Consider the following 27906-nt stretch of genomic DNA (forward strand, 5'->3'; position numbering starts at 1 on the left):
GCGTGGCTAGCATGTTGAATCACGCTGCTACAACTGTCAGTTTTGACAACAAACAGAAAAGGTGAGAAGGAGGAGTCTGTTAGGTTCTAATAACTCTCCCCAAACACTTTTGCCCATCTTCCTGAATGACATGCCTACTTTACTACATCCATTCAGCTTGCAGTAAGAAAAAGCAAGCCACGCCCACTGTTTTCTCCTTTATTATTACATTTTTCTAAAAATAATGGTCGCAGCTTCTGGTTCATTGAGACTTTAACATCTTTTAGAGTGTAGGTTCTTTAGAATATCAGGTGTTCTCCACTATTAATTTAATACTGTATTTTTGAAGAACTGCTTGCTTGAACGTGATTTGGGGAATCTGGAAATGGATTCTATGGTTCATTGCTTTAAAAAGACCTTTTGAGTGTAACATTTTTTAAGCATTTGAAATAACTGTAGCCAGCAGCCTCTTGTAGTTCCTGCTGTTATTCTCTACCTGTCTCGACAATAACCTTTGAAAATAGGTAACCTAGTTTTATTGTCGTTTCATGCGTATGCATTGCTGGCACAGCAATAATGACTTTGGAGTCTTGACTATGATGTCTAAATGTGTGCCAAGAAATGCGTCATCATCACTTTTCCCATTTAAAGCCAGTGTGGGCACTTATTTTAGTTACAAACACTACGGCCTAAATCTTCACAAAAGAAGCAGTCGGAAATTACGATGACAAGTGCAATGGTCCATCTCTCAAGTCTCCATATCTAATAAGAGTGCAATGAAGACGATGTGGCAAAGGCACAGTGCATTGAGCGAGATCAGATTACTCGCCCTTAGTTCTGAACTGATCCTTCAGGACAATAGCAGTTTTGTTTGCTTTACTGCCGCAAGACCACTGCGCATTGAGCAGAATGGTGAGAACCAAAACCAAGTGGTAGAGGAGAACCGGACAAACTGGTCGAGCAGCTTTTGTCACCGATACCAGTGTTTTTTTCACCTCTTTTATATCTCGACTTCACCCTTTCCCGAGTTTTTGTTTGCACTCTAAGGAGTCAACATTTGGCTCTTGTCGGACTTCCACCCCAAGCATTTGATTACTACCTGTAAGCCTGGCGTCTCTAAAACAATCTCTAGAGCTGAATTATTAAGAGAGGCCTCGGCCCCTACTGTGTCAGCTGCAGGTGGAGGAGACGCTCTCATCAACGACTGACTGAATGAAACACACACTCGGCCTTCCTGCTGCTCACATGTAACCTCTCACCCCCAAGCTGGACACACAGACACCTCAGTCACCGAACCTGACACCCGAGCCTCGCTGTACTCCTGCACACATGTTTGAGCTGGATAGAGAACAGGCCAGATAAGAACAAGATGATTACAGCAATGATCCTGCATTACAATGCAACCTGCTCGATACAACCCACAATTAGCTTTTTAGAGGAAGAGTTCAGTTTAGAAATGGAATTGACTTCATTTACCTTTCCATAGAATTGTAATTTGACTATAACAATCTATGGACGCCCGTTCTACCACTGAATAGAAAACAATTCTGACTTTATAACTCTTTTTTTAATTTATTTATTTATTTTTTTTACATTTTTTTGCTACTAGAGTTGGGTCGATAGACAATGCCATCGTCCATCGCTAATGGCTGATAAAAATCACGAAGCTGAGCCCGCATTGCAGTCCTCTGTCCTGGCCCCGTCACAAACCCGCTCCCAAAAAAATACACACTTGGGGAGTACTCACACTATGTACAGTTGCCTCAAACCGGGCCAAAGCACGCTTGTCCCCCCTCCCGTCTCCATCTATTTTCATGCGCGTTTTGGATATGCACATAAAAAAGCGGTTGATTGAAACGCCAAGATGCTATAAATTTGAAAATGCTTATAAAAAACATGCGCATAAACTACGATGGAAACACTTTTCCCGAACAAATTTCAGGATGCACATTAAACAGTCATGTGATTTTGTTAAGAAAGATCCTGCGATGATAAAAATGTGTGTGAATGACAAACTAGCGGCTGAGCACATTGTAAAACATCTGGAATGTTGTTGTTGTTGTTGATCTCTAATACGAATAAGACAAACAGGTGACCGCGAACCTAAGGTCACTTATACGGTGTTCAGTTTCTGAAGGGTTTAGCCAACAGTTTTGTGATGTTGTCTGAGCCTTACGGGATATTTTTTTATTAAGCACTGTAATACCGGATACCGGGGAAAAATAGGGAGGAGGCTTGACTCTATCAAAATTTGGATATGCTATTTTGGAAGCCCGTTTTGTGCATAAAGTTAATTGGTATTTTTGGATAGAAACATAGCTAGTGATGGTTCCGCAGAGAGTGCAGATGCAACAGGAGTGCAAGCTCCAGAACACGTTGAAATTTGTTGTGCTTTCCCTACGTTTTCCAATGTGACGTGGATTTTTTTAAGATTAATTAAAAATGTAAAATGCTATATATATGTATATATATACATATACATACATATATATAATTTTTTTTTTTTTTTTAGATATGTTTTTTATCAATTACGGTCTTGCAACATTTGCAATTTTATTTATTTTAACTTTACTCTTAAATTCAGTGACTCATTTTATTGAGAAGAAAAAATTAGAACTTTCCGATGTCTTCCACATTAACTTATTGGTACACAGATGTTGTATGCTATGTTGTTTGTTGCAAGTTATCTTAATTAGATATATACAATAGATGTCGCCAAGCCTATTGTTGTCTATTTGACGGAATGCGTCAATAGCACCGCCATCTTGGTACAGGGTAGCGCTCCTTTGAAATAAATGCGGGACCAAGGTACAGTGGAGGACTGTGGCCATCCAAAGCCAGAGATATACACATATACATATATATCTATGATCGGGAGTTTTCCTGGATGTTAGTATGTATTTTTTTTTTTCTAATTACAAAAATTATAATTTTACATCACTTTTCTACATTGATGGATCAGTGACCGCACGGCATTCCTGACAAAAAGCTTGTGTTTGTGTGTACAGTAATGTACTACTCACCCTCCCTGTTAAATTTGATCTAATCATGTCCTGAAACACACATTCTCTCCTGCTTTCACTTCTCATACTGACGAAGGGAGCGATTCGTTTGTGAATGAATACCCCGAACGACTCTTTCACTAGCCGACAATAATACAAGTTTCTGGCAGCGCAGTATCTCGTTGTCATATTTATTTTGCATTGTTTGCTGATTTTATTCAACAAAACTAGCATAAGCCGAGTATTTAGTGCGAGTTGGAGCTGCTTTGCCTTATGGTAAATGCAGTGACTGTTATCATCAATAACGTTACCTGATTAGCACAAAAGTTCAGAACATACAAAAACAGAAAACAACTTAATATTACCTATGAAATGTTCTGCCTTTGTGCTTTGTTTTCTTTGTTTGCTCGTTACTACACCCATAGACAGCGCTAAAGTCCAGCTTTGGACTCTCTTTGTCTTGACTAGTGCGTTTAAATGACATTTGTCCTGGGATCACTGTACCAATGTGGCGGCGCTATTGGCGCATGCTCAGGGTCCCTATGCGATATCTAGTGTATATATCTATGGTTATCTTTCATCCATAAATTATGTAAATCAGTGAATTTATATACTTTAATTTTAATTTTGTAGTATCAGTATTTTTCTGCTCCGTGTAAATGTTATGGGATGTGTTTTGTAATGCTGGGTGATTAAATTTGAATGGAATTAGAAACATGATTAATTATACCTGTGTTTGTCATGCACATCTTGTCAGGGAAGCACATTTGCGTGTTTAGTAAATGTCCTTTGAAGGCCAGAAGGAGCTCTTGTGCAGAAACTCCAAACATGAAGAAATCCAGGAAGCCTCATAGCGTTGCATTATAAACAGAAGATTTTTCTGTTTTTATTGATTTAGCATGACTACTACTAATAATAATTTCATTATTTCAATTCATTCAATTCATTTAATTGTCATCCAATCAAATTGATTACATTTTTGCACACAATTTTGCATAGCTTAGCAGTGTACTAGTCAGCTCAGTGTAGTAAACGCGGCTCCATCTAAAAGCACATGCTGGAGTGATACTAGATCCATACTTTATTGACAAAATGTGCATGAAAATCACCTTTAAATAATCACCCAGTCCTAATGTTGTGAAAAGCACACCAAAACCAAAAAAATCATAGTTCATTTGCACAGTACCAAAACACATAGATTTACAAGTGCAATCAAAGTTTCCTTCCACATCCATGTCATTCACTTGCATTCCTAATCTCTCGTAAGCCATGTAGCACACTTTTTTCAAAAACATGAGTAACTTTGGTTACTTCCACATTGACCTATTTGATATCTCACCCACCATTCTGACCCATTTCAGTTTTAAGGCGATAATTTTGACGGTAAAGTCATTAATGCTAAATTTAGCTATTCATAAGTATAAATCAATCCAGCTATTCTCCTGTTTAAAACCCCCAGAGCACTTTTCCATCTTGACTTCCGTCTTTTGAGTCAAAGAATCTTTGCTGTAGTATTACAGTAGCACAACTTGCCCTACATTACTGTGCCAAGTGATATAGATTTCCAGCGAGCTGTAACTAAACTTCAGATCATCAGCTCACGCTCCATCCTGCTATTTTCAGTTCTTCCCTTCAGACTGCACATATTCTCAGGCTTTCGCTTGATGTTTTCAGTGTTTTTTCCTCTTTCTCTCTCTTGCTTTTTTTTCAGTTCCTTCCAAACATGGCCTATTTTTTCAGATGCATTCCTCAGGCGAGCTCGGTTTGGATTAAAACACTCCATGTTGAAGTGTTGGCCAATTGCAGCTCTCTATAAATATGTCAGAAAGAGTACATTTAGGTTGAGTCTGACACACGGATCAGTCTTGAAGTCTCATCAGTCTGACAGGATCTGAAAATGTTTCGTTCTTCTCATCAGGAACTGAGAATACGTCAGTGCCCGCAAACAGGCTTGCGCGAATTAGAGGGGGCTGTTTCTTGGCGACGATGGCTCTCTGTTTAACATTACGCAGACGCAGAGATGGCAACGGTGTAGAAACTGCAGACAAGCTCTTCCTGTTGTGTATGTCTGATAACCACAGACTGGGGGATGGGCAGAGGAGAGCGATGCTTGCTTGTCTTTAAAATGTGACCATTGTCTAATTGGTCGTCAAAGCCGGTCCATAGAGCTGCTGGAAATGGGTCAGTGAGTTCCCACAGGGCAGCCTGGAGGCACACAGAGAGCCACTGATTCATACCAAATCATTCGCCTTGATCATGTTCATCAGGGCCGTGCTAGAGTCTCAGCTGGGTCACCGCTTCAAGGGGAAAAAAAATGACATTTCTGTCGTTATTCTGTCATTGATTTAGCCTTATGTCATTTCAGACTAAGGCAGAAAGTCTTTGGCGCTCAAAAGAGACTGGAGTTTTTGTTTTGTTTTTCCGATTTCAGACTGTTTAATTCTCTGTGCTCCTAATTAGTTGTAAAAATTTCTTGTTTCTGAGTAAAAAGTAATCTATTGTACATTTAGATTTTTGTTTTGTTTATTATTTTATATATATATGTGGTCTAGGGATGCAACAATACAGTTAACCCACTGTTCAATACATACCTCGGTTTTTTACACGGTTTTCTGTTCAATTCAGTTCTCATGGCTTAACACATTTTTTTTTTGTTCTATGGGTAATAGGAATAATAAGAGGTTAAGGAGAAAAACAATAAATGATTTATTGCAATACTCATTTTCTTTTACTTTAAAGCCAGGAAAAGTACAGTAGTTCCTAATGTATTGTATAAAAAAATTAACACTGAAATCTCACAGATGGTGAGATTAAGGTTTTTATTTTCATAGACAGCGTGGATGGGACTGCGTCTGAATGTTCTGATTAGCTGGAGTAGTTTTCTCACATCAGCACGTTCTAGATGTGAGCATACTATTTCTTTTTAAATTTAAATTACGGGTAATGTTACAACTTCTCTCTCCATAAAATTGCCTGAACAAATTTACTGTTTTTTTTTTTTTTTTTTTTTTTTTTTTTACATTTTTTTTTTTTAGGTCTGTATGTTCAAAAGTTGCTAATATTTATATAAAATTAAACTGCCAGTCTGTTTATTTATAGTTAGTCAACAGTTTTCAGTTATTTTCCTCAATGAATCGTCTAAAGTGTGAGTCAGATGTGTAGAGAGCTTTTAAAAATACATTTGAAAATAATAGTGCACGTTTGATCAATGAACACGGCTTTTTCTTTTATCAATGATGCAACCATCTTACAACTGACTGTGGATTATTTTGATAGTCTGTAAATATCTATATTCTTTAATCAATTTATCTGATTGATACAACTCTTAATTTTTTTTTGTGGCGTGAATGAATGAATGAATTTAACATCCTGCCCACATTCTCCTTTCTCCATTCTTTAACATTCTCCTCCAAGCTGTGTTCAGATTTAATGCTCTCTATATATTCACATTTAACAGATTTTGCAAGCTTGTTTTACAATAACACATTTGACATACTTGAATCCAAAGAGATTTGTAATGAGCTGAAGGAAGAACACGTTTTAACAATTCTTGCTTTTCCTGGGAACCAAACCCACAAACTTGGCTTTGCTCTACTTGACACTTTAAACGAATAGAATAATAATGAAAAAAAAAAAAAAAAACAAGGAGACGCAATGATCAAATTCTTTCACTCCTTTGATCATAGTAACTTGTTTTGTGTATCTATACACAAACTTACAAACTCTACACTTACACCACTGCGAATTTGGCTCATGCAAGTTTCTCATGCAAGCTCATTTTGTAATTCCTTTTTTTTCTTAGAAATGTCCGTATTACTACAGTGACATGACGTCAGGGATAGAGTTTTTCCATGTTAAAGCAGTCAGTTCTTTCTAAAGTGAGCTATTCTAAGAATCACGAATCACATACACTGCTGCTCAATTCACAGTAGCTATGTTTCCATCCAAAAATGCTCATTAAATTTGTGCGAAAAACTGGAATGTTGCATAAAAGACATGCAAATAAAGCAGCGTTTGCATTCAACTAGTGTTATTGAATAAAGTTTATAGAGTAGTTTATCCTACTCGGTTATGCGCATATGTTTTTCTGCACATTTTCAAATGCATGCGAATCTTGTTGTTTCCATCAACTATTTAAAAATGTTTTTATTTTTCAAATTATTTTTATTATTTAGTTATTTTTTTACAAATTTTATGCACATGTCCAAAATGTGCATAAAAATAGGTTGATGTAAATTTAGCTACTGTTTTTTTTTTGTTATGTTTGTTTGTTTGTTTGTTTAAACTGCAAGCCAGTACTGTATTACAGAGAAATCCAGTGGTAAATGATCCATGGAAACCATCCCCAACACAGTCGTGTGGCCTTTCCATTGCCAGCATGTGTGTGAAGGGTTTCCTGCTGCCACTTCCTCCTCCTGCTCTGCATATTCTCTAGGTGTGATTTTACCCCACAGGTGTTTGCTTTGGAACGGTACAGACCTGTTTTTCTGTGCCATATGAGCCTGGTAACCTTGCTGTTGTGGAATGTAGCAGCGCTGCAGAGTCTGTCACATCGTCCACCGCTTTTACCCGCCACACGCCCACCATCGGGCCAGCTGTAGCCATGACGACGGCAGTGACCCGGAGGGTTAAAGGCTTCCCGATGGGCTGGCGTTTTCCGGATAAAGAGAACCGTGTGGACTGGCACAAAAGAGGGAGGACAGATTGTGGGAGGTCTGTTTGATGTGGAAGCTGTGCCAGCAGGCTGATCTCGTTTGTACCTTCCCTGCCCCCTCATAAAACATTTAGATTATGGATGCAACAATGTGCAGTTATGGTAAATGTGAAGATTAGTTTGAAGATCGTTTGGGTTTGTTGCATGTCCAAGTGTTTTTTTAAGCTCTGCTTCTGACGAAGTTTTCTGGGTTTTTCCCATAATGTTCATTAAACATTGTGTTTTTGTGGTGTTTCCTGGGTGATGTAGTGTTGTCATAGTTAAAGGCATTGAAGCAGATAGTAAGTAGGGATGCACCGAATTTTCATTCGCTGAAAATTTTTAGCCTAAAGAGAAAATTGGTGGAAAAAAAATATTATACAACGCCTATAGGGCTGCATAATATATCATTTCCCATCTTTCGGATGAGACGTTAAACTGAGGTCCTGACTCTCTGTTGCCATTAAAAATCCCATGGCACTTCTCGTAAATGAGTAGGGGTGTAACCCCGGTGTCCTGGCCAAAGTCCCTCTATTGGCCCTTACAATCATGGCCTCCCAATCATCCCCATCCACTAAAATTAGCTCTATCACTGTCTCTTCACTCCACCAATAGCTGGTGTGTGGTGAGCGCACTGCAGCTGTTGTCCTGTGGCACCCGTCGCATCATCCAAGTGGATGCTGCACACTGATAGTGGTGTGTAGAGATTGTAAAGCGCTTTGGGTGTATGGCCATACACAATAAATGCACTATATAAATACACATTACATTACATTACATACATAGTCACATTGCAAAAATATGCAATGTTAAGTCTGAATTGTAGTTAAGCTGGAGCTACAGAATTATATTTAATCAGTGTAATCCTACTGAATTTTTATTATTTATGCAAAAAAAAACATACATAGAATTTTTGTTTTGTTTCCAGTCCAAATATCTACATTTTAAAGTGTAAATGAGATCAATTCACTAACCCACTGGCAGATCATTTGACTTTTTTTAAGGGAAAAACTTAAGACTTACTACTTTTGACGGTGAAAACAAAACAATATTTGTACATGTTCTAAGATTTTTTCGATATCTGTTCTGGAAACAAGACAAAACATAGTAGGAAAAGCATTTTTTTCTATTGCGGTTATTCAATTTATTTACCTGAATACTGTTAGACTCCCCGGAAAATTAGCAAATTCAAACTATCTTGTGAAACTGTATTCATATCGCAATATTTATCACAGAACAATAAAATATTGCAGATTTTTTTCCATTTAAAGCAGCCTACTCCTTTAAAATGTACTTTTTATCTGAACTTTTGTACAAAACAGACATTTGTGATTGCGCTCATGAACTGATGACTTTATCCATGTTAAATCCTATATACCATTCAAAACAAATACACCAATCATATTGCAAAGCTTTTTTTTTTTTTTTTTTTTGCATGAATCTGTTCTTGTTGCTGACTAATGGTGGTGTGTTACATACTTTTGACCTTAGTCTAAAAGTATGTGCAGGCACAGCCATTGGAATCTTTTTGGCTTGAGACTTCCGGTCTCAATTACTTCCATTAATTTTTATTTATTTATTATTTTTTTTGGAGCAAGTTGTTTTCTGCCAGTTATTATTCCTACTCATTTCTTTTATGAAACTCAATTGGAAGTTAAGAAAAATGAGCCCACTTCCTTATTGTAGAATGAGGTCTATAAGAAGGCTTTTTTTGAAATGCAGCAAACTATCTTAAATCAAAAGTATGTAAAGAAACATTAAACATGTCAGACACTGAAACATCAGGTTATCCAATGTAAAAACTTAATTATCGAATGATTGTCTATGTTAGTGTTTCTTAACCACGATCCTGGAGGAACACCAGTTCTGCACATTTTACATGTCTCCTTAACCAAACCCACCTGATTGACATCATCAGTTCATTAGCAGAGACTGAAAGACCTGTAATGGGTATTACAGACAAAGGAGACATCCAAAATGTGCAGTGTTGGTGGGCCTCCAGGAGCGTGGTTGAGAAACACTGGTCTGTGTGATATATATTCTGCTCTCTAGACTCAAGTCTGTCTTTTTATTCATGCAAGTGTTTTTTTTTTTCTCAGCATAGAGGCCATGTGGTGTTCATTACTATCGGTTTACTCCTCAGAGACCGTTGCATCCTCTCTGAAGCCTGTATCGCTTGGCATGCATCACATGACGCTGCTGTCAGCACCAGTAGGAAGTAAAAAACCCTATTTTCCCTTGCATTGCAAATTGCTAAATTATAGATGCCTCCGTTTAAGCCTCAGGAGAGTAAATGGCAGGATTGAGAAGAGCTAAAGATCATGTTCATTTGGATGCCGAGCAATCTGAAGTGAAGACTGGGGTCTGTTCTTGTGTTCCCTGCAGTTTTTACACGCACCATGTCGAAGTCCTAAAGTCAGCTGATTGCGACAGGATCTGGCTGTCATTGTCCGTCAGTGTGTTAAAAGGGAAACACTCAACCTCCGCCCTGGAGCTGCTTGTATTCAGGGCAAGACCGCCCCTTTCCCTCCGCAGCTCCACGTCACCAGCCGTGTGTTTATTATGACTGATAAGAGGAGGCCTCTGGAGAGCAGCGTGTACTTATTCACTATCACTGTCTGCCCAAACTTTCCGCACCAACTAGACATAGCAGTTGTGAAAGTGGAAGCGACCTCAGCAAGGTTTTTTCTAGCCTTGCATGTTTACATATTTAGCATCGCTTTCAGGAAGTGCTGACTGTTTTCTGTAAGGAGAGATGTTTCTTGGAGTTCTTGTGTGTTAACATGACAAGCACACAATTTAAGCATCTCACAGCTAATTTAAGGCCACCCTAAAGCAGGTCTGTGTCTGCTCACAATTCAGTGTAAAGACGCTATGTCACATTAAATGACCTGTGTAAATTCATCATTTCCTGGTTTTTAGGCTGTTCCAGGTTTGGTTTCTGTGCTGCATTTGCTGTGTAAAGATACCTTTAGATTCCCGTTCTTCTGAATGGTTAGAGCAACTCTCTTGTCCGTGTCAGGGTTATACATTTCACACTTTTGTTAAATATAAGTCTCTATTTTTTGGTTTGTTTTCGAATGTTGTTACACTGTTATTACAACAGCCACTTATGTTAACAATATACAGTAAAAAAAATGACAAATGAGTAATGTGATATTATAATGTAGCAAAAAATGGAAACATAAACATCTTATAAACATTTATTTCTTTATATTCTTCAAAAGAAAACTAGAATGCTTTTTCTCATCATTTTCTCATCACCTTTTTCCCATGTGACAATTTTTTAATGTAACTAGCCATTTTATTTAGGTTTGTTTGTTTGTTTGTTTGTTTGTTTGTTTGTTTGTTTAAGGAAAATCATGATGGCATAGTCTATAATGGCCCATTTTCACTGAGCGGTACAGTTTAGGTCAAAACGCTTTTATGTCTGTTTCCACTGTCAGAAGGTACCTAAAAAAGAACTGTACTGTTCAATTTCTTCGGTACCCTTTCCAAAGGGTCCCTAGCACAACAAAAGGTTACCAAAAGGCTGAGCAAGATGCGCAGCTGAGCGCTATAGGTTTACAGAGAAACGTCACTACTGCATGCACAAGCCAGGAGAATGAAAACAAACAAAGCGTAAATTTTAAAATACACAGCCAAGACATTACACCGTAATAATATTTATACAACAGTTCTGTCTGGTTCTCAAATCTGATTGGCTGATAGCCGTGTGATATTCAGCAATATCAAAACTCCTACAGCCTCTTTACCCTTTGTGTATTACTCCGCCCACATACAGCCAGCAAAAAGCAAACACTATAGATCTAAAATTTAAAAGATGCTTGCTCAGCTGTTTTAACTGTCAGCTTATGATTTGAATCCAATGCGGAAGAAAGTAGTTCCACATACAAAAGGGTTTTTGAAACTTTCCCTTTTTAATTTTGTTTTTATATACACAATTATGCCGTCTAACTGTTGTATAAACGCAATATCACACTCGTAGCAGTGTGATATGGCTGTATATCGGCACTGGTTAGGGCACTAAGGCACTCAGCATGCGGCCTCGTGCCATTGCACGCCTCCCACCAGTGCCGATATACAGCCATATCGCACTGCTACTTGTGTGATATTGCTCATATACATAATGAGCTCAAACAAACCTGGTCATCGTCATAATGAACAGCCACAAAGCTAAGAAGATAAACCTGTTGTCCTGCTGTTGTTAACGAGGTCGCCTAAAGCACAAGCGGTTTCACTTTCGTCAGAGAGCTTGTGATTGCTCGCCGCACTTCTGTATTTAAAATAACAACTTTTTTAGCTCATGATAATAACGTGCACTTAAGAAAACGTGAGAGTGAAGCGCGAAAAAACAAAGGAGAAGCCGGGGAAAAAAAAGGAGTAAATGATTCTTTTAGCAACGTAAAGCATGAACAAACTGCCGTGTTTAACTATTACCATCACCTTTTGGACTATTTTGAACTCGGAATGATAGAAATACTTTCTAACAAAAGGTTACGTGTGCTGGTGAAGATTACAGATACAGATGAAAGGCGAACTATGGGCTATATTTTGTATTTTTTTTTGGAGCCAAATAAGGACTTAATGTATTTGGTAATATGTTGGAGACTGTAATGGTCTGTATGTGTTCATGTATGTCGCATTTATTTATTTATTTATTTTATATTATTGCAGATGTTACAGTAGCCTATCTCGCACTGTCATTGATCTGCAGTTATGATCAAATCATGTTCATAGATAGGTTAGTGAAGAACATTTATACACAAGTATTTATGTGCATAAAGCATCTGTTTTGTGAGGTGTTTCTCATATGATATGTAGATGACCCGTATACCTTTACTTTGACATTTTCTTGAGTAAGAATGTCATCGACTGCAACTTCACTACACTACACTACACTTCACTACACCATGCCCACCACAAGTGTACCATTTGTACCTTTTTGGCAGTGGAAACACAAGCCTGATACAGGTGACCTGTACTGTACCTTAATATCTCAGTTGAAATGGGTCCTAAGTTATTAGTAGTGCCAGACAGAATCTATGTACATTTTTATTTATTTTTTGCTATTTCTGCGCAGAAGTATCGTAACTAGAAATGTAATATATAAAAATAAAATAAAAAATACTACCTTTTTAACTGTTATTTATTGTTTACAAAAGCAAATCCAGTTAGATCCACCTATATGGTAAACAAAACAAGCCTCTAATATAGACATAAAATATTACTTTACAAACTCTATAGTAAATACATCATATCAACATTTTCATATTAGACGAGAGTAATACTGAAATTCATTTAATAACAGAATAAATATAAATTGACACACGTTTTTACAAGCAAATAAATAGACTCGGTGTAAAAAAAATGTGGATTTTGTGTGTGCCTAGTTATCGGCAATAAAGAACAAAAGGTGATAACAGTTTTTCCCATTTTAATATACCATTAAATCACTCTCAGCCCCAAATTATCAGTCTTATCAGTGCATTTGTCTACACAGTTTTAAATCTAGGTTAAAGCCCTTTAGTCTAAACATTTTTTTAAAAATAATGAAACTGAACGTGTAGAGAGCAGGCTTGTGCAACCTAGGCTCATTCTAGAAAAATGTAGCCCCGCGGATGTTTCTGGAGACCGCGAATTACATCCCGGAAGAGTTTTTGTTTTCGTGAATCTGCAAGAGGCTGCTGTGCGTGCTTTTTCGCATCTCGAACGCTGTTCTCACTTAAAGACGCCGGAGGCCGCTATCGAGCTACCATCTGTCCGACTGACTGAATGATTGACTGTGTGGCCGGCCAATTGGTTTTATCACTTCCCTAAACCCAAGCAATGATTTACAAAAGCTGTCCAGAAAAAAAAAAGCCCTCATCTGATTTTGACCGTGTTTTTGGATTTCACCACATTCTCGCCCTGTTATGAACTCGTTCACTTTGTTTTTTGGATTCAGTTTTTGTCTTACCTGATTTTTGGAACCGCTCTTCCCCAGGCTTTAACCCGGGCATCGCCGTCGGCTCACCTCTGGCTCTCCGCTCCGCCAACGCACACGACGAGCTAACCGGACAAACTTGTTGCGGCGGGAAAGCCGATGTGAGGTGTCAGCCGGCAAGCATGAAGAGGAGCAGCGTCACACCGCTTCGTAGCGTTCGCTTGAAAAAATTAAATGCAGCCATTTGAATCTCCAGCCACATAAATCGCGGTCTCCAGAAACGTCCGCTGTGCTACGTTTTCAGAATGAGCTTGAGTTAGACTTTTGACTGGTAGTGCACAGCAGAGATTTTTTATCCAAAAAATATTAGTTCGGATATGAAGCATTCCTTGATGGCCACAGTCTGAACACACACAAACACACACACACACACACACACACACACACACAATGAAGAGCAGCTCTGTTTCTGTCTGTCTGCTGATGATGAGGAGGAGGAGAATCAGAAAGGTCACATTTTCCACATTTTTCCACAACCATCGCATTCCTAAAGCTGTGATGTCATCAGCACATCATCATCATCATGATCACCCCATGACCTCTACTAAACCAGCACATGTAACATATAAACCAGTTGGAAACGGAAATCTTTCACACATTTTCCCACTTTTCCTCAGTTGTTTTTTTTTCTCCTCTGCAATCTAAAAGCGGATCCTCCAGACGGTCAGTCACAATAGCCTGTGTGTAATCGGAACAGAGAAACACAATGGTGCGTCTGGACCGTCTCCAAGATGAACTCTGCTCGAGGCCTGCATTTTTTCTTTTCTTTCTGCATTTTGCTTTCTTTAAATGATTCATTCAGTATGACTCGGGCTCTGATTCCTTCATTCATTATCCAGGGCTATTGCCATGTCATTTTTTTCTATCGCATTACTCCTGACCTTGAGGAATGCATTTAATAACTAATGACCAGACATCACCAAACCAATTGCTTGTGTTGTTTGACGCGCTGTAGACCAGTGCTTAAACATCTGGCCTGCTGACCTACACACTGAGGGTTACGGCGCGTGAACTGACCTGTACTACACACTTTAAAGAAAAAGTCATTGCTTTTGATATAATGCTCTGTAACGTTTTGTAGGATTTGTTGTAGTTAGTTTTTATTTTGAAATTAAAGCATGACCAATTAACTATAGAAATGTATAAGTTAAATTAATAAGTAATGCTAAAATTTTCAATGAAAGTATTAATTATAGCAACATTAATAATTTGTTGTTGTGGTAGTAGTAATAGTAGTAGTAGCAGTAGTAGTGGTAGAATTTGCAGTAGTAGTAGTTGCAGCAGTAGTACATGGTAATTAAAAAAAGAGAATATTGCAAATAAAAAAAAACGTGTAATTAAAGAAATGTCAATGATCATAATATGTTATGCATTGCAAAAAATAGACTATTGTTCCGTTATGCAGTGACCACAATTGCACACTCATTCATTTTGCTCTCTGTTCTACTGTCATTTATTGCACACCTAGAATCTTTGCTCGTGAGTTAAGCCCATGTATGCTGGAGTTAATTTTGTGTCTTTGTTACTTCAACAAACATATGTAGTTTTAAATCAAAATTAGGTACATTTTAAGTAAAAAAAAAAAAACAGGATTTAAATGAATTAAAAACATTTGATTGAAGTTATTAAAAAAAACTAACCCTATACTCATATAGCTTATATCCTGCATGTTATTTTAAGCAAACGTAGGTCTTAGTCATCTTTCCTCAAAATGTAGGAACTTATTTTTTTTTTCAGTGAAACAGTTTTGCTTGTAAAGCTGACGTTGTGCGTCCTGTTGCATAATGATAGCCAGTAGCCAAAGAGACTTTCAGGTACTATTTCAGTGACATTTGTTCATTCTGGGTAGTGAGTTCTGTTTTGTAACTCTCTTTGTTCATGAGTCAATTACCGATAGATAAAGTTCCATGCTACTTAGTTTGCTATTGAATATCCTTGAAATACAGGTCAGATTCTGGAAGGTAAATAGATCAACGAGCCTGACTTTAATGTCAGCCAGGATTGGTTGACTTGTAATTATTAACAATTAATATTATTATTATTATTATTACTATTATCAGTAGTAGTAGTAGTAGTAGTATTACCAGTAGTAGTAGTACGGTATAAAATGTATTAAAAGAAATGTAAAAATGAATAAACTAATAATAATATTTTATAATAATCTTATTGAATTAAGATAAACATTTATTGTAAACTAATTAAGAATTAAAATTAAAATATTTTATTATAGATTAAAAGTAAATCGAAAATAGTAAATTACTATTTAATTTTTTTAATTTCTTAAATGTTTTTAATTGTAATAAATTATAACTAATATTATTATTATATTTTTATAATTTCTTAAATGTCATATCTTATTAGGTTTGTATTCACGTTCTTCTAAAATGTTTATTATTCTATATTATTCTATTATATTAAATTATTAATAATATTATTATTATTAAAAATATTTGTACATTGCTTAATTACAATAGTTCATCTATCAAGTCTTTGTTGATTTATTAACGGTATAATAAACTCATTAATAACATTCAGCTTTTTGCATTATTGTAATCAGAAAATAATATATTGGCTTTTTCTGACCTCCTCTGAGAGGTGCAGAACTGATTTCCAGTGACCCTGACTGTATGACGACAAGGTTCACGTGTTGTTTAAATCCTTTTGTGTTCTGTAAACAGACTTTAACATCACTCATATCATGTCTAAACCGCATTAGCAGCAGCGCCTCATTATCGTCATCCAAATGCAGACTAAAGGGCTCTTCACGACGGTCCACACCAGAGGACACTTGTGTCTACAGCAGGGAATTGTTGTAGTTCTGGGTTTGGATAACTGAAAACTGCTTCGTGTCAATTCATGAGCAAACCTTGGGCTGCTTTTTTTTTTGATGCCACATCAAGGGCCTTTTCTATTTCAACAGAATGAAAGGACATCCTATAATGACGCCATTTTCAGGCCAGCCATGAATATAAATGGGTTTTAATGAATGTTAATGTGCTCCTCTCAGTGCTTTTGTAGATGAGGAGTAATTGTCGGCTGTATTTTTATGTCTGAACCAGTGTTAATCTCACCAACTGAGTTACTGATGGAAATGCTCATTTGTTCATGGCCGAAATATAAAAACGAAAACAACATGCAACTGGAAATTGGCAAAGATGGGATGGAGAAATGCGTCATGATGATTAGCAGACTTTATTAAAGCATTAGTAACAGACTATCGATGTTTTGAGGAGAAGAATAAAATAATACATTCATCAATTATTTGGCTTCATGATAGTCTAAATTTCGATATTGAGAAAATATTATTGCTTTTGCACCAGAGAAACTTTTCATAATTCTAAGTAGGGCTGCACAGTATTGCAAATAGGGCTGGGCGAAAAAAAAACTAAAGATTTTGATAAAATGTTTCATATCACTCGATATTAGTAATTATTAAATATTTTTTAACAATACATTTAATTACATTTATTAACATTACTTAGGCAAACAGTTTTAATAGTTTATCTGATCTCTTTATAATAAACTCAACTTAATTAATTTCTAGAGCAATTTCAAACCACAATGGGTACCAAAGTGCTGTACATAAAACACATGCAAATATACACAAAACCAATATACACAAACTCGCATCACATGATTAAAAGCTAAAGAAAGTTTTTAGTGACCTCTGAAAAGACTCAAAAGTTGAAGCTGTTCTTAAGAAGAGTGGAAGATCGTTCCAGAGTCTTGGAGTTGCTACTGAAATTAATGATAAAATAAACATAAGTGTTAAAGAGACTTAAATAAAAATGTAATAAAGTGTGTGCAATGGCAAAGCATAAATATTGAATGATCAATGCTAACTTTAAGGTAGATCAACATCTGTAAGGTGTCGATAATAATGATACAGTAAACCTCAAACTCTGTAAACAATATAAATTATGATGATCAAATCTGAGCTTTCAAGTAACCATCATTATTAAACTACATTGCAAATTGCAACACACTGCAACATTACAAAGTGCGAGGTTTGACTACAGTACCCCCTATGCTAAACTATCTTTCAGATGGAGTCCTAGTGGCTGGGATGCACAAGACAAGAAACCAAAAAGCCACTCTGGCAACATAGTTTTTTTTACGACAATCATTTTCACATGTGTTGTTATTCTCACCTAAAGTGAAAAGTGCCAGCTGGTGGCTTTCTTCACCATTTTCTATGGGCTTTGCGCTTCCCTGGCAACTCGCATAACTAGGCGACAATCAAGTTTTTTTTCAGAGGATGACTAACAGACATCCATTGCTGCCACTCTGATGCAAGTTTATAAAGAAAAGTAAAAAGCGCTGCAGTGTTTTGATGCACTGTGTTTGTCTGAAGTAATCAGTCTGTCGTTATTACTTAATTGTGTATATTCCATACAAAGTCAGAAGCAGATTGCTTAGTTCTACTTGCGTGAATCAGTGCTCTCGCAGCATTTGGAAAAAAGTTTAGATGTTTTCATCTAGGTGCGCCTGTAATATGCATGCGCGTCACTTGTGCGCTCATTGCACAACATGTGCATGTTGCTCTTAGGTGCACGTGCTGCAAGTTGCGGGTCTCCATTGGAAATAACAAATATTGGCATTGGTTTCAAGGTGCATGCTCAGCAGCCACATTTTAAAAAACTATAGTGCTTCATACCGAATGTTTTTTTTATCGATATTGACAATGGTATTCAGTCAATAACTAATGATACCGATTTTATTGTTCAGACCCAATTGGAAAAATTTAACATTGCAATAATTTTTTTGTCCTACGATACACATTACAATAATGAATTTAACTTGAACATCTCTATTTGAAAATTATTTAAATTAGATAGCAATTTTACTGTCTTTATTACAAACATGCTCTGTATTAAAACGATTAAAACTTATAGAAATCACAGAATTATATTTTAACAAATATTATAATCCCAGTTTATTTAGCAAAAAAGTTCTATAAACATATTATCATAGTAACATTGCGTCTGTCAATCAATTTGGTGGGTGGGGAAAACCGCACTCCTACGTCACGTTGCGGTGGGCCTCAAAATCACTGGGATTTAGGTCCTATTGAACCTTCAGGAATTTAAAAAAAGAGACTTGTTGGGTTCCTATCACTGCAATATGACAGTCGACTCATTATACCTACACACGGTTCTTTCCAAACAGCTTACAAAAGTAAATTTTTACCATAGGTGCCCTTTAAGTCCACAGTGATTGGTAAAAACTTCTACACAAACCCACATCCCCTATGTACTTTCTCCATCATGCTTGAGCTGAATTTGTGAAGACAAAAGGGACATGACGCCAAGACCAAAGCCGTGTTTTTACTGTGTGCTTTGTAAAAATGGAGAGGGAACATAGAAATTCACGTTATGTAACTGAAACTGCAAAACAGAGAACTAAATCACCTTTGACAGCCTGCAGTGCCTGATATCAGAGGCTGAGAAAAGATCACAATATCACAGACAAAAGGCACTGTCGTTCTAGTTAACACAAATGTTTTTTGTTTTTTATCTTAAGTTAAAACTGCACAATTAATCGTAAAAAGATTGCAATCTCGATTCGACCCCCTAGATCACAGGTGTCAAACTCAGTTCCAAAAGGGCCGCAGCTCTGCACAGTTTAGTTCCAACACTAATTAAACACACCTGATCAAACTAATTGAGTCCTTCAGGCTTGTTTGAAACCTACAGGTAAGTGTGTTGGAGCAGGGTTGGAACTAAACTGTGCAGGGCTTCGGCCCTCCAGGAATTGAGTTTGACACCCCTGCCCTAGATGATCTTAATCTAGCATTTCTACGATTCTGTCATTCATATTTCCAAGTTCAGGAGAGAAGAAAAGGCAGCTGCACAAGTCTTTTCATTGTTTCACGTTGCTCAGTGACATTGTCATTTCCAAATGATGTTGAATGAGTCACATACTGTATTTATAAGGTTATAATTCACCTAAAAATGTCATTTTTGTCTTCATATAATGATGTTTTTGCGTCCGGGAAATCGCACGTGACTTAAGCTGCTGACCGTAAGGTGTTATCACAGAGAGGGCGCGCGCGCTCTACTTAATGATAGACGCGTGCGCGTCTACTTTAGTAAACAGAACCTGCACATGTTGCGAATAACAGGTAATCCAGTTGTAAATAATATTCTGTTTGTGGCACAGAGTGATCGTTTGGGAGCCGCGCGAAGTATGAACAAGCACTTAGCAGTCAAAATGAAACCGAAAGTGTGCACTTCATTTAAATCGTATTTTAGAGTTATGATTACGACAAGCATGTGATATGTTTTTTCTTTCATAGCGAACACACAGCTGTGCATGAAAATAAAGGTTTACAATGTCAGTATAACTACTCTAGCCTTTATAATGTTAAATATAATCTGATAATGGCAAATGTCTGATTTTACCAGTGAATAAAATTGTTTAATATGACAGATTGCAAGCATATATCTCAAACACAATAATTCAACATCAGAATTATTATAAGTAAAATAGAATTATTTATAGAAACCAGTAGACCTACACATAATATTATTATCGATGTCGCCATATGTTTGTTTTTATCATACCTTTTTTTAGCATCTACAGAATCGTTAGAAAATCGTGATCTTTATTTTAAGCAAAAAAATCGTGATTCTCATTTTAGCCAGAATCTTGCAGCTCTACTACACTTTCATTAGAAAAGTATGTTTAATATAGTATGAATGTGAGTAGTATGAATGGATCTCAGACGTACTACTTCCACCATTTGTTTAACTTTTTTTATTTTGACAGACTGTGATGAAGACTTTTATGTCTATATGATATAACCATTGTTTTTCTCAAATAAAATAGTGAAATGCTGTCAGGTTAGCTCTGGAGATGAGTTCATATAGTGAAATGACAAACACTGAGAACACACAACATCACACACATGTAACAAACAGTAACTTGTAGTACATTTCCATAAATAAAAAGCATCTTATACTCCAGAAATGCAGGAATTAAACCCAATTACTAATCTTAAACCGCTCATTCCCTTCACCCTTGTGTAACTAAGCTGTAAACCAAGCTTGTTTTGACAGCGCTATCCCATATCCCAGTGTTCTTGTGTTTGAATTATTAATGCGGACGTGCTGCTGATCGTGTTCTTCTTCTCTCCTCCAGTGCCTGAGCTGCGGTGAGGATGAGTAGCAAGCGGAGTCTGTTTGTGCGGTTGGTGCCGTGCCGCTGCCTGCGGGGCGAGGAGGAGACCGTCACCACACTGGACTACTCGCACTGCAGCCTGGAGCAGGTCCCTAAAGAGATCTTCAGCTTCGAGAAGACCCTGGAGGAGCTCTACCTCGACGCCAACCAGATCGAGGAGCTGCCCAAAGTACCACTCGCACACCCAACAATGCATGCTTAGGCAGTGGAACATTTCCCTTTCAGCATTTGCATCAAATGAAATTTTGTACACACAATTCAGAAATTTAAAATAAATTAACTCCAGGCTATCAGATAACTTCAGTGCAGATCAGATATTGATCTAAATGTGCCTCATTGGCTATATATATATATATATATATATATATATATATATATATATTTTTTTTTTTTTTAATTATTATTATTATTTTTTATTTATTAAGTTGCTTTTATTTAACAAGTAAGTAGTTGTTTTCTTGACCAGAACCCAAAAAGACAATAAAAGGGGTCTCAAACCGGATGTACCCGCTTGGGACATATGACAGTTGAAAGTAACGCACACCAGACGTTCACATTCGCATGTTATATAAAATGGAACAATGCAGATAACACTCTATGCCGCAGCAGAAATTTTGAACAGTGTCCTGAGTCACTGGTGTGTGTATCCTGATAGAAATCCATGTTTAAAATTCTAAAATGAATGGCGCTGCATGTAACAGCATTGAGCAGCTCATCTGGTGTGCGACACCCTTAAGAATATGTACAAGAGACATTGTTGCTAAAAAAAAAAATCTCTCTTTTTGTTTACATTTTGACAACAAAATGTGGCATTTCAATAATCAATCAAGAAATGCGATGACCTCCAACTTGTTCAGGGTCTCCTTGCCATCACCCTTATCTTTAGTTCACTACAAAGATTCTCAATTGGATTTAAGTCAGGACTTCAGTTAGGCTACCATCCATCCATTCATCCAGTTGAAGTCAGAATTATTAGCCCCCCTTTGATTTTTATTTATTTTTTATTATTTAAATATTTACCAAAGTATGTTTAACAAATCAAGGAAATTTTCACAGTATGTCTGATAATATTTTTTCTTCTAGAGAAAGTCTTATTTGGTTTATTTCTACTAGCTTTTAGCAATTATTAGCCCCTTTAGGCATTTTTTTTTTGATAGTCTACAGTAAAAACCATCATTATACAATAATTTGCCTAGTTAAGCCTTTAAATGTCACTTCAAGCTGTATAGAAGTGTCCTGAAAAATATCTAGTCAAATGTTATTTACTGTCATCATGGCAAAGATAAAATAAATCATTTATGAGAAATGAGTTATTAAAACTGTTGTGATTAGAAATGTATTAAAAAAATCTTCTCTCCGTTAAACAGAAAACAGGGGGGGAAAAAAAACAGGAAGGCTAATAATTCTGACTTCAACTGTATATATATATATATATATATATATATATATATATATATATATATATATATATATATATATATATATATATATATATATTTATTCCTTGTTTTTATTAATTATAAAAACTAATCTTTATCCCATACATGTACTAAAAAATGTTTTATGATTTTTTTTAACAACCACCAGTACGACAAATTAGGAAAATATTATGTAAATGTGCTATTTTTAAGCACATTTAATTTATATTGTGCAGTGTATATCTATAATGTTTTTATGAAAAGTATATATTTTGAAAAGGGGAAAAACAATAAATTGTTGTATGATTGCTGCACTGTTTAAATAATTTACCATTTAAAAGGCGTGAAGGTCATGTGACCATCAGGAAGAACGCAGCATCTCATTTTTTCAAAGGACGCATTCTCTGTCCTCACTGTCTCCTGAGTTCCATCTTCCGAGGACACCTGGCAAGACCGCTCTCCACAAGAACACAAGTCCGTTCTCTTCGTTCTTGGAATTGAGAAACAGCCAGGATGTTTCTAGTATATCTAGTAAGAGCTTGATTAGCTGGTTCAGGTGTGTTTGATTAGGGTTGGAGCTAAACTCTCCAGAACCCCAGCCCTCCAGGACCGAGTTTGAACACTCCTGCCTTAAATGCATTAATTAACAACTATGGCTGCGTCCGTAACCGCATACTTCCATACTATATAGTACACAAAAATCAGTATGTGAGCCGAGTAGTATGTCCGAATTCATAGAATTCGAAAATCAGTAGGCGAATATACCCGGATGACTTACTACTTCTGGTCAGATTCTGGAGTGCGCATCCCATGCACGCTGCGCTATCCCCTGATGCCAAGTGAGCAAATTCATTAATGAGAGTGAAGCGACGCAACTGACGCAGATAGGTTGAGTGACCATGTCAAAATGGCGGATGTAGTACATCCGAATTCCATTCATACTTTTCACATTCATACTGTATAGAACGCACTTTTCTAACAGCAGAGTAGTACATTTAAATTCAAATGCAGTACCTACTGAGTAGTAGGCGGTTTCGGACCAGCCTATGTAATAATAACAAGCAGTCATGCTGTTCATTATTCACACATGAATACAGGTAGTCATGTCATATATAAGCTCTTGATTAGTATATACCTTAACTCATCATCAGGTCATTTTTAACGCAATCTTTAATTTAGTTTGTACATGATTATTCACATACAGTTATTGTAAAGTGTTCTCAATAATCATCATTCATATCATGTTCAATACGTCACCCGGCCAGGATCTCCTAGTGGAAGTTTTGCAATCTACTTTTGTCTACTCATCATTTAATCCGCTTCCCCTGTGCCGAGTTCGAGAAGTTTTACACAAAAGCCAGATTGTTTATCCGCTTGTCATTCTCGTCCTTTATCAGAAATAGCCTTGTGTCACAGACATGTTATTTTTAGTAGACCGGATTGGATTAGATTGCATGAAGGTCGGCCGAGAAGTGAACAAGTTTTAAATCTGATGTTGTTTTGACTTTATTCTAAGCAGAACTAATTGACCACAAAATCCATTTGAAATAAATCAAGTTTCCTTCAAACAAGCTACTGAAATAATAATGTGAGGCTTGATTGCTAATAACGTTTTCTACGAATGTTTCTCAAAAGCCTGTATCTCTGTTTCTCCTTGCTTTTTCCAGCAACTTTTCAACTGCCAGTTGCTCTACCGATTGAGTCTACCGGACAACGACCTAACAGTTTTGCCACCGGGCATCGCAAACCTCATCAATCTCAGGGAGCTCGACGTCAGCAAGAACGGTAAGCAAAACGGCCAATTCATCTCCTCTTTCTTTTTCCTTTTTGGAGTCCAGTTACGCTGTCGGACGACCCATAACAGTAGCAGAGGCATACTGATATCAGCACAGACTCGCTGACCTCTCATCCGCTGTAATTCAATTCATCACTGCCGGCACGCTTTGGATTTCAGTTCACGCTGCAATACAAAACTCACCATTAATTTCAGACTGCTTACTGTTTTCACGAACTTGCGTCCAGATTCCTAGAAACAAGCAAGGTCATGTTATCCAAAATGGAGTCTATTTTAATTATAGTTTATTTAGTGACGTTAAAAATATTGAATGCATTTTAATGTAATTAAACATGCTTTGTTTTATTATGTGCTTATTGGTAAGGCCTTAAGTTCTTCGCCTCAGGTTAAAAGGAAATTTAAAATGGATCTGCAGTAATGCTTGTGAAAATCCAGACACCACCCACACTGCTAATAGTAACATTAAGATAATTAAGTAAATATGGGTTGTGTGCTCTTCTGTCATTTACATAATAAGCACACTCGGTAAATGACTGTCCAGACAGGTAAAGCACTTTATTCTACTGATTGATTGCTTTAATAATGGTTTAATGATGATTTAGTCGCTTTTATCTGTGCTGATAGCCTACTGGCCAGTCCGATAACGTTTAGCGCTAGGGCTGAGCCATATGGCAAAACTTGTCAAAATTCAGTACCTCTTTAATATCAACACGCAGTTAGATTCCCATTGTCTCACATTTCTACTGTGTTACTGGCTCTTAGATCAGTATAAAGTGACAAATTCCAGAGCTTATCATTATTATTGACATAAATTTTATCGCGATTCGATATTATATCGTTTAACAGCCCAGCTCTCGAATTTTGGGTATTTCCGAGTTCGAGTCCCGGCTCACAGTCCTTTCACAAATCCAATCTCCCTTCTTTCTCTCAAATTTTGCTTTTTGCCTATGTCGAAACTAACTATTTAAATAAAACTGAATTCCAGCTTCAGTTTTTACCATATATCAGTTTTCTAGTTTATTGTTGAAGTTTGACCTCGACTGACTAGAAATTAACTAAAAAACACTTCAACTTCAAAGCAGGCAGATCCTCACCTATTGTTTTGAATATTATATAACAGTAGTATTTTACCAGTCAATGTTACATCATTTGAAGTCCTGTAACAAATTTAAGGGTGTACTCACTCTAGGCATGATTGTTTTGAACCGTGCTCGGGCACGATTATCCCCCACTCCCCTTTCCCCCTTGGCCTGCACTCACATTGCAGTTTTAGCTTCCGAGCCTAAGCACGCTTATGTCATTGATGATGCAACTGTTCAGTTTTTAGTAGTGCTCTTGCTTGGTACAATGGAGATTGCTTTAAGTTAAATTGTTTTTTTTTTTTTTTTAAGTTGTTTGATATGCAGTGACACAGTCTAATCTTTTGCTGAACAGATCCACCACTTTTGATGCTCAAACTTTCATATAGTCATCGTGCTGCAGGTATTAGGGGGTTTGCTGAAGGTATCTGCTGACGCGCACAATGATTGATAAATCCATATAAAACAGTCCCATAAAATTGACGTCGCATCTTCAGTTTTGTTCTAAGGCGCGCTTTGCACTCACACTACAAGCATACCTTGTGCACACCTCTTCAAACCGGGCCTGGGTCGGCCAATTGAACCACACTTAGGCACGATTCAGAGCACTCACACTTGTCAAACAAACCAGGAAATGTGCCAGGGCACAGTTTGGATAGCATAGTGCGAGTACATCCTAAATCACTGCATGGTGTGAAACTGCTTTCATACTGGACGCAGAGAGCGCTGCACTATGATGCAAAAACCAACGGGCAGTAGTATACTTCCTGTAGAGCTACATGACAACACCTCTGCACTCATTCTCTGTCAATAAAATTTTACTCTTAACAAAATTTAGATATATTTTTAGTGGCTTTTTAAAAACGTATAATTGAAGCTATTGAGTTAAATTTAAAAAGCCTTACAAAATTACTTTATATTAGTTTATATTTTTAAAAAAAAATTCCTTGGATCTATAGTTTTTGGCACTTCTCTACTATTTAGTTATTTTTTATGTTTTGCAAAAATGTTAGTAGAGGCACATTTATTCAGTAAGTCTCTGTAGTTTAAAATATGTGAACACATCATCCGTAAGCTAGCTGCTAATGTACACAGTTGAGCACTTGCTTAGGAAAGTTAAATACTCTCTAACTTTAAATTACTGTAAACTTATGGCAATCTGAAATTTGTCACTGGAAACAATTTATGTTCTTCTCAAGCATGACCACAACACTAGACACTCACCCTCAAATCTCACAGTCCTTGTTTACACATCACTTCCATCTCTCAACTAGTGCGTAGCAGAATCTGATAAAGTAATGACAGATGGCGGCAAGCTCAGATCAGTTTCGAAAAATAAATACTGTCACATCCTAATAGCAGTTATTTTTAATACTTTAAATGCCTTAATTAGCAAGTTGATTCATTTATGACTTTGTGCTTATGAATATTTGTTGTTCATGTTGAAGTCTGTTTAGTTAAAACACTGTGGCATTTTTTTTTTTCTTTAAACAAAAAGTTCAGTAGACTGCATTCATTTAAAATGGGCATCTTTTGCCATGCTATAAATGTCTTATTGTCACTTTTGATCAATTTAATGTATTCTTGCTAAATAATAATATAAATGTTTTATTTTAAAAAAATCTTTATTTAAAAAAAATCTGTTATACCCAAGGTTACTTTCATAAACGAAACAGAAACTAAGGCCCAATCTCAATTCAAAATGTATCCCTAAGAAATGTGATGCCACTATAGCGCCTGCACACATCATCATTGCGATCTCTTACTTCATTTGAGGTCTATGATTGCGACTGCTGTAGTGATTCCAGTTGCGTTATTTTTCGGTATTTTATCTTCAGGAAATCAGTGAAGACATATATCATGATGTTATCGTAATGAATTTTTTTTTGTGTGTGTTTTTTTTTTAAGCATGACGGTAAAACTTGAACGTGGTTATAAATGTATCAAAACATGTTTGTTTGTTGTACAAATTTGTAATGATGACAAGAAATACTAATTTGTACATCTCCTGACTGTCTCCTGATCTGTGTATAGTTATACTGTCGTTGTAGATGGTGAATTCTGGAAAATTTTCTTATCCCTTGGTTTTGAGTGTGGTTCTGAAAAAAATGTAGTTTCAAGGGATATCTAGCCCTTCCCTTTAATGTTGATTTATACTTCTGCATTAAGCGCTCGCATATGCTCCGACGCAGGCCTTACGTGGTCGCATAGCTCTTGCCGTGGGCGATGCTGACGCACACTTCTCAAAAAAATGTAACCATACATTGCAACGATGCTTAGCGCAAGCTCTGTGATTGGTCGGCTTAGTAGTGCTGACAAGTGTGACCGGGGCCGAGAGCCGCACAAACCCAATGGAGCGAGTGTTTACATGTGTCGAATCCCATGAAGGAGCTCCGGATGGAAAGTTTAGTTTTGTGTTTACCTTATAATTAAAGTTGTTGCACATCCGCCGGTTCCCAACTCAAAATGAGCAACTTTGAGCTACTTGTACACTTAAGGTAGCATTCAGAAAAAACAAAACCCCAGCGAAGAAACTCAACACAGAGAAACATAAAAACTTCTTTGCCAGCTGGCGTTTTGGAAGTATTATTGCAGAGCAGCACAAACGGCACGCAGAAGTATAAGTGCATGGCTACGCGCAAGGCATGCGCTGTGGGTTACGTCGATCACTCTGTGCAGAAGTATAAACAGGCTTTAGCCATACACCTTCAAGCTAAAGAGAATTGGGACAAGAGGAAGGGCTAAGGGGTAGAATTGGTATTGGGCCTAAAC

At 36.9% G+C, this 27906-nt stretch overlaps 1 protein-coding gene across 6 annotated transcripts in view; it reads left to right on the plus strand.

The window, feature by feature from the left end:
• The window catches only part of erbin (erbb2 interacting protein), a 158783-nt gene that overhangs the window by 36222 nt on the left and 94655 nt on the right, over positions 1 to 27906 (plus strand). For all 6 annotated transcript variants that reach the window (XR_012385941.1, NM_001193543.1, XM_005155576.6 and 3 more), the window contains 2 exon segments: positions 20804 to 21011; positions 23928 to 24045. Coding sequence is in view for 5 of the 6 variants with exons in the window: in NM_001193543.1 (NP_001180472.1) it covers positions 20823 to 21011; positions 23928 to 24045 (307 nt within the window). In the remaining variant the exon portion in view is untranslated.

Source organism: Danio rerio, chromosome 10 (assembly GCF_049306965.1).
Source record: "Danio rerio strain Tuebingen ecotype United States chromosome 10, GRCz12tu, whole genome shotgun sequence".
NCBI lineage: Eukaryota > Metazoa > Chordata > Actinopteri > Cypriniformes > Danionidae > Danio > Danio rerio.